The sequence below is a fragment of the Otolemur garnettii genome, unplaced genomic scaffold, assembly GCF_000181295.1.
Source record: "Otolemur garnettii isolate 467f Iridium unplaced genomic scaffold, OtoGar3 scaffold00052, whole genome shotgun sequence".
Classification (NCBI taxonomy): Eukaryota; Metazoa; Chordata; class Mammalia; order Primates; family Galagidae; genus Otolemur; species Otolemur garnettii.
In genome coordinates, this window is record NW_003852447.1 from 6,983,005 (window position 1) to 6,991,518 (window position 8,514).

Genomic DNA, 8,514 nt, shown 5'->3' on the forward strand with positions numbered 1-8,514 from the left:
AAAAAAAAAAAAAAAAAAAAAAAAAAGAACTTTTTGTGTTTAGCACATTTCTTTATTCCACTAATAAAAATACTTTTTCTATATTGTAATCAAATGTTCCTTTCATGGCTGATAACATTATGCTGAGTAAAAGTTTGTTCTCTTTTTCAGCTATCAAGAGCTTTGTTTCCCACTGTGGCGATCTCCTTACTGAGGAAGTTATTCAGCGTCTTCTTCCACCACTTCCTTGTGCTGTGGATTTGCTAACTCAGTAAGGATCAGCTATTTAGATTTGATAAAATTTTCTAAGAGCACTTAGCGATCCTCTGATTATACAGTATTCCTTAAGTATAATAACAAGCCAAGTTTCTGTGGTCGCCGAATGATTTTGCTTTTGCAAAGGAAGGTAGTCATTTAGATTTATGATTTTTTTTTTTAGGGTAGGATCTTGCAAGAAAAATACATATTAAAAGGGAAAGAAAATTACTGAGTGAATAATGTACCTTCCATACAGGCAGACTTTAACAAGAAATTAAATATTAAGCCTGTTAACCTTTTCAGGTATGCATTTTATTGGTTTGTTAGTGTATTCTGTGTTCAAAAGAACCAGATGTTTATTAACAGTTTCAGTTGTTTGTTTCTATTTTTTCTGAGTTATACATATATGATTAGAAACAGAAAAGCCAATATATATCATAAGCACTTATAATTTGCAAACAATAAAATATATAGAGAAAGTCTTTCCAAAAAGTAATGATTAACAATTTATATATAGGGCAGTGCCTGTGCCCAGGGGGTAGGATGCCAGCCCCATATACCGAGGGTGGCAGGTTTGAACACAGCCCTGGCCAAAATGCAACAGAAAAAATAGCCAGGCATTGTGGCAGGCACCTATAATCCCAGCTGCTTGGGAGGCTGAGGCAAGAGAATCACCTAAGCCCAGGAGTTGGAAGGTGCTGTGAGCTGTGACGTCACAGCACTCTACCAAGGGCGATAAAATGAGACTCTGTCTCTTAAAAAAAAAATTTATATATAAAGAAAAATACATCTAAGATATGGCTTAGGTAGTATAATAAAGTGTTTAACTATGAATCCAGTACAATTAGAGCAGGGGTTAGCAAACTTTTTCTGTAAAGGGCCAGATAGTTGGCTTAGCACCTATAACTTAGCGGTTAGGGCACTGGCCACATACACCGGAACTGGTAGGTTGAACCCAGATAACAATGACAGCTATAACAACAACAACAAAAAATAGCCAGGCATTGTGGTGAGCGCCTGTAGTCCCAGCTACTTGGGAGGCCAAGGCAAGAGAATTGCTTAAGCCCAAGAGTTTGAGGTTGCCGTGAGCTGTGACGTCACAGCACTCTACTGAGAGCAACATAGTAAGACTCTGTCTCAAAAGGGGGGGGGGGAATTTAGTAAATATTTGGGGCTTGTGGGCCGTGAGTTCTGTGTGTGTATGTTGTAACTACTCAACTCGTAGTGTAGAAGCGATCATAATGTTAGTGAATATGTGAGTGAATGTGACTGTGTTCCAATAAAACATAATTTACAGAAACGGGCAGTGGGCCTGTTTGGCCACCATTGAACTACTACAGCATGAACAATACTGTTGAAGGTATATGTGCTCCTTTCTCTAATAACATTCTTTCTGACTTCCTTTAAAAGTACCCAAGAGCCTGAGTATTATAGTTGTCATTTCCTTAACATTTTTAAAAAAGTGTATCAAATATTTTTGTTTCCCTAAGTAGTATGTTATTTAGTTTTGCTTGATTTTGATGAGGCAGATGTTACTATAATGTTTCTATGACTTGATACCCAGTCACCCTCGGTAGAGTGTTGTGGCATCACAGCTCTCAGCAACCTCAAACTCCTGGGCTTAAGTGATTCTCTTGCCTCTGCCTCCTGATCAGCTGGGACTACAGGCATCTGGCACAACGCCTGGCTATTTTTTACTGTTGTTGTGGCAGGCCCAGGCTAGGTTTGAACCTGCCTACTTTGGTGTATGTGGCCAGTACCCCAACCGCTGAGCTATGGGCACCCAGCCAGGTTTTGGGGGGGTTTTTTGTTTGTTTGTTTGAGACAGAATCTCACTATGTTGCCCCCAGTAGAGTGCTGTGACATCTCAGCTCACAGCCTCCAACTCTTGGGCTTAAGTGATTCTCTTGCCTCAGCTTCCCAAGTAGCTGGGACTACAGGCACCTACCACAGTACCCGCCTATTTTTTGGTTGCAGTTGTCGTTGTTTAGCAAGCTAGGCCAGGCTCAAACCCACCAGCCTCATTGTATGTGGCCGGCACTCTACTCACTGAGCTATGGGTACCAAGCCTATGACTTAGTTTTTTTACTCAGCATGGTTTTTTGATTTTTTGCTTTTTGGTTTTTTTTTTGAGACCAAGTCTCAAGCTGTCGCCCTGGGTAGAGTGCTGTGGCGTCTTAACTCACAGTAGCCTCAAACTCTTGGGTTGAAGTGATCCTTCTGCCTCAGCCTCTCAGTATTACAGGTGCTCACCACCACACCTGGCTAATTTTTTCTACTTTTAGTAGAGATGGGATCTCATTCTTCCTAGGGCTGGTCTCAAACTCCTTAGCTCAAGGGATCCTTCCACGCACACATCCCACAGTGCTAGGATTATAGGTATGAACCACCACGCCTGACCAAAATCTGGCTGTTTCTTTTTATAGAGCGCTGGTTTTACTCTGGATTTGGCTGTTCTACTGTCCTAAAGCAACCACAGTCCTCCTAAGTAGGCTTCCCAGGATGCTAAGCCTGAGGCACCAAGGTTGGACCCATAACAGACTTTAGGTTTTGCCATACTGAGTTGTAAAATCTGTAATTTATTAGTAAATGAGTTTCAGGTTCTAGACATAATACTGTGACCTTAGAAATCTAAACTGAGCCTAGCGTCTGTGGCTCATGCCTGTAATCCTAGCACACTGGGAGACCAAGGGAGGTGGATTGCTTGAGCTCACAGGTTCGAGACCAGCCTGAGCCAGAGCAACACCTGGTCTCTAAAAATAGCCAGGTGTCGTGGTGGGTGCCTGTAGTCCCAGCTACTCAGGAGGCTGAGGCAAGAGAATCACTTGAGCCCAAGAGGTTAAGGTTGCTGTGAGCTATGACACCAGAGCACTCTACCAAGGGCATAAAAGACTCTGTCTCAAAAAAAAAAGAAAGTAATCTAAGGTGACTATATTATTTTGTTGCGTAAAGTATGATAGAAAAGTTGCAAAATGATTTCCACATGTGATACTTTTATACCTTCAGTCAGGTAATCCCTGTTATACCTTTTAGTCTGTGATGTCTTGTTTAAAAAAAAAAAAAATAGGCAGCACCCGTAGCTCAGTGGGTAGGATACCAGCCACATACACTGAAGCTGGTGGGGTCAAACCCGGCCCCGGTCACCTGAAACAACAATAACAACTGCAACCCCCAAAAAAGTGGCCAGGCATTGTGGAAGGCACCTGTAGTCCCAGCTACTTAGGAGGCTGAGGCAAGAGAATCACTTAAGCCCAAGAGTTTGAGGTTGCTGTGAGCTGTGATGCCACAACACTACTGAGGAAGACAAAATGAAACTCTGTCTCAAAAAAGAAAAAAAAATTAAAATGTCACTAAACTCATTAAAATTATGAGCTATTTACATGTTGGGCTATTCATTCTTTGTACAAGGGCTATCCAGAAAGTATCCAGCTATTATTAGTACTATTTTTCCTATTACATGGCTAGATACTTTCTAGATAGCCCTCCTTTATTGTTATGTGACTTACCAACTTAAGATACACTTTTTTGTTTTATTCTAAGGCTTTCTTCAATACTGAAAACATATGGAAGTCCTTTGAAAACACCGTCTGTAGTTTATAGACAAAGACTTTATGAACTGTTGATTTTATTACCTCCTGAAACCTATGAAGGTATGTGCCTTGGACAAAATATTTATTGTTTGTGGCTAAGATAGTGCCTGGAAAGTAATTGTCATTCATTAAATACTTGAATGAATGAATTATAATGGCAGTTGTCTAGTGCCTTATATCTAGACTGTGTAGGGAGTTTGATCCTAATCCACGTGTTCACTAATAATAAAATACATTTTTAAAAGAAAGTTCATGTTTTCTTTCCTTCCTTCTTGTAGAATAATCAACTACTCCCTAGTTAAACTGTGTGTGGGAGAATGAGTCCCAAAGACTGATACTGATTCTACTCTAGTGCTTTATACAGAATATGTAATGTAAATCTATTACAAACATGGCCATTCCTAGTTTCCTTCTAGAAAGATAGACACATACATGTACTAGGGAGTACATATTCTTTTCCATTATTCTTAATTCTGCTCAGATAAGGTTTCATATTGAAGCTTCAAGGTATTATTGATTTTATAACATTTATCATGTAGTTTTTGCTCTTATTAAGCTCAAAGGTGACTTTGGATTACTGCAGTGCTGCCATTGATAAAATAAATTTGTCTCTATTTTAAAATTAGTCCTAAAATCTTTCTTATCAGTTTGAATTATAGTTTTAAGAAAACATACTGCTGTTACATCTGAATAATTTAATATGCTTGTTTTAAGAGGTGAAAGTTGAAAATTGTCTCCAATGGGGACTTGTATCTTGTTTTAGTCTTGATCATTTTTAGTCAACAAATTGTTAGAATTGTTGCCTAATTCCAACAATTAGAATGTTACTTCAAATATATTTATTGTAAAAGTACTATGTTTAGGCTCAGCGCCTGTACCTCACCGGCTAGGGCGCCAGCCGCATATACCAGAGCTGGTGGGTTAGAACCCAGCCTGGGCCTGCCAAACAATGACAATTACAACAAAAATAGCTGGGCTCTATGGCGGGCACCTGTCGTCCCAGCTACTTGGGAGGCTGAGGCAAGAGAATCACTTAAGCCGAAGAGTTTGAGGTTGCTGTGAGCTGGGATTCCGGCACTTTACTGAAGGTGGCATACTGAAACTCTGTCTCAAAAAAAAAAAAGTACCACATTTATTTGCTTGTATCCTTATGCCAGCAAATGTATACCACATTAGTGCTAGCTTGGCCTTTATCATTATGTAAGTGATACTATTCCTATTTACTCTCTGGTTTTCATATCTACCTATTAAAATGTTTACTATAAAGAAAACATTTAGGCCAGGAGCAATGTCCTGTATTCCTAACACTTTTAGAGGCTAAGGCAGGAGGATCACTTGATCTTAGAAGTTCAAGACCAGCCTGAGAAGTAATTTCTAAATTCCGCAGCTCAGGTAAACCGTTAGGCTGTGGCAAAAGCAGTGCCTTTCATTTTTTTAATCAACATAGATGAACCTGGAACCCTTTTTTATTTTTACCATAATATCTTAAAGCTTATTTTCAAACTATAGATTTTTTTTAAAAATCGACTTTTTTTTCTAATTCTTTAACATTTAGGATTACAATAATATCAACCTAAAATCTATATTATATCTTCTGATAAATGATGATGTGATTCTACCCTTAAAGAAGAACTTGAATTAGGAAAAAAGGAAAAAGTCTTTTTTTTTTTTTGAAGCAGAGCCTCAAGTTGTCCCCCTGAGTAGAGGGCTGTGGCATCACAGCTCACAGCAACCTCCAACTCCTGGGCTTAGGCAATTCTCTTGCCTCAGCCTCCCGAGTAGCTGGGACTACAAGCACCTGCCACAACACCTGGCTATTTTTTGTTGCAGTTTGGCCAGGGCCGGGTTGAACCTGCCACCCTCGGTATATAGGGCCAGCACCCTACTCACTGAGCCACAGGCACCACCCTTTCTTTTTTTGAGGGGGGGCATTCTCAAGCTGACGCCCTGGTTAGAGTGCCATGGCGTCATAGCACAAGCAACCTCCAATTTGGGCTTAAGCCCAAAGGTGACACAGTGAGACTCTTTCTCAAAAAAAAAAAAGGCGGCACTTGTGGCTCACTGGGTAGGGCACTGGCCCCATATACCAAGGGTGGCAGGTTTGAACCAGCCCTGGCTAAACTGCAAACAAAAAATAGCTGCGCACCTGTAGTCCTAGCTACTCAGGAGGCTGAGGCAAGAGGATTGCCTAAGTCCAGGAGTTTGAGGTTGCTATGAGCTGTGACGTCACAGCACTCTACCAAGGGTGATTAAGTGAGACTCTGTCTCAAAAAAAGAAAAAACCAAAAAAGAAAACTAACTCATTCCCATGCTGGGAAGTCATGAAGAAAAATAATTTCAATTCTTGAACAATTTCTACATTACAAAAGCAACTTCTTTCTGTGTCTTTTAGACTGACTTTTTGACTAGACATTGGAACTGATATCACCAGAACTTTAAAGTTAGAGGAATAGGCTCGGCGCCTGTGGCTGAAGTGGTTAAGGTGCCAGCCATGTACACCCAAGGTGGCGGGTTCAAATCCAGTCCGCCCGCCAAACAACAATGACAGCTGCAACCAAAAAATAGCCAGGCATTGTGGTGGGCGCCTGTGGTCCCAGCTACTTGGGAGCCTGAGGCAGGAGACTCGCTTGAGCCCAGGAGTTGGAGGTTGCTGTGAGCTGTCATGCAACAGCACTCTTCCCAGGGGGATAGCTTGAGGCTCTGTCTCAAAAAAAAAAAGCTTAAAGTTAGAGGAATACATTTAAAGACTATATTTCCTTTTGTAGTCAAATTTAGAAATTACTATAGGTTATTATAATATTAGCTACATTACTTAAAATGTCAATTGATATTTTAGTGGTAAAGTTATGACTGTTATACTCCCACATGTTATATAAATCTATCAAATTATATAGAAAATAATTTTAAAAATTCAAAAGCCAGTAAGAAAAAAATTTTCACTTTTATTACCAAATTTGTAAAGATGAAAATAAAGATGAAAGATGAGAAACAGCAAACTTACCACTTTTGGTTGAAACATAAAAATTATTACTACAACCAAGATATGTATATATACATGCATAATTTGAAAAATGTCCTTTTAGGTCACGCCCATAGCTCAGTGGGTAGGGCACTGACCACATAAACCCAAGCTGGCGGGTTCAAACCCAGACCAGGCCTGCTAAAACAGCAATGACAACTGCAACAAAAAAACAGCTGGGCACTGTGGTGGGCTCCTGTAGTCCTAGCTACTCAGGACGCTAAGGCAAGAAAATTGCTTAAGCCCAAGAGTCTGAGGTTGCTGTGAGGTGTGACACCATGGCACTTCACCCAGGGCAACGTAGTGAGACTGTCTCCAAAAAAAAAAAAGTCCTTGTAGTATCCATTATTAGACTTTTGACTAGCGGTACATAGTTAACACATTTGTTTGTAGGGTAGTTTTCAAGAATGAGAAACGCAATCTTTGGTTATAATATATTTAAGTTGGCCAGTGTTATAGATTAAAACTCACCCTGATCTTTTTTAACCCAGTAACTGGGTTGTTAGCAGTAACCCAGTAACCAGTTAACTGTTCGCATTAATTGCAAATTGCTCTTTTTCTCTGACTCACCAGGAAACCTCTGTGCTGTCCTCCAAGAACTGGCTGCTGACTTGACTGCCCCTGATATCCAGGTGGCAGCATCTACGTTTTTACTTCCATCCCTCTGTCATCAGGATGATCTTTTGATACTAAGTCCTGTGCTGCAAGAGACTGACCATAGATTTATTGAAGAACAAGTATGGCCGTTTTTAATTACTCTCACTTAGATTCGATCTGTGAACAGTGATTTTAAAACCTCATATACCTTTTTTCCCTTTTAGCTTCTGCTTGGCAGTGGTGTTGCTTGTGGAAGTCTTGAATATGACCCTTATTCTATTTTTGAGAAAGATGTAAAGGGAGATTCAGTGCCTAAACCCTTGCCTCCAACACTGTCAGTTATTAGCTCTGCAGCCAAACTCTTTGGGATTGTATGTGCTCATGTGGAAGAAGCTCAAAGGTAAACATCTTCAGTAGTTCACATATCCTAAAATATAATACGTAATTGGTTCAGTGAATGCATAATAGAGAACTGGTGGGTAAAAAGATTGTTGTCACATGGTCTCATTAACATAAATCTCTTGGCTCGGTGCCTGTGGCTCAAGTGGCTAAGGTGCCAGCCACGTACACCCAAGGTGGCGGGTTCGAATCCAACCCAGGCCCACCAAACAACAATGATGGCTGCAACCAAAAAATAGCCCGGCGTTGTGGCGGGCGCCTGTGGTCCGAGCTACTTGGGAGGCTGAGGCAGGAGACTCACTTGAGCCCAGGAGTTGGAGGTTGCTGTGAGCTGAGATGTCACAGCACTCTACCCAGGGAGACAGCTTGAGGCTCTGTCTCAAAAAAAAAGAAAAAAAACATAAATCTCTTACAGGTGAAGATGAGATAAAGGTTCTTTAATTAGTCACAAGTAACCATGTGAGATGATGAATATATTAATTAAATTGATTGTAGTAATCATTTCATGAGGTATGGATACAGCAAAACTTGTTGTATACCTTTAATATATGCTATTTGGGCTCGGCGCCTATAGCTCAACCGGCTAAGGCGCCAGCCATGTATACCTAAGGTGGCGGGTTCGAATCCCCAGCCCGGACCCGCCAAACAACAATGATGGCTGCAACCAAAAAA

At 40.6% G+C, this 8,514-nt stretch overlaps 1 protein-coding gene across 1 annotated transcript in view; it reads left to right on the forward strand.

Annotated features, from left to right (window-relative positions):
* The window catches only part of HEATR5A (HEAT repeat containing 5A), a 113,233-nt gene that overhangs the window by 33,552 nt on the left and 71,167 nt on the right, over positions 1-8,514 (forward strand). Inside the window, exons 12-15 of the mRNA XM_023514397.1 lie at positions 151-250; positions 3,778-3,887; positions 7,420-7,583; positions 7,668-7,843. Coding sequence (XP_023370165.1) covers positions 151-250; positions 3,778-3,887; positions 7,420-7,583; positions 7,668-7,843 — 550 coding nt within the window. The remainder of the gene's footprint in view (positions 1-150; positions 251-3,777; positions 3,888-7,419; positions 7,584-7,667; positions 7,844-8,514) is intronic.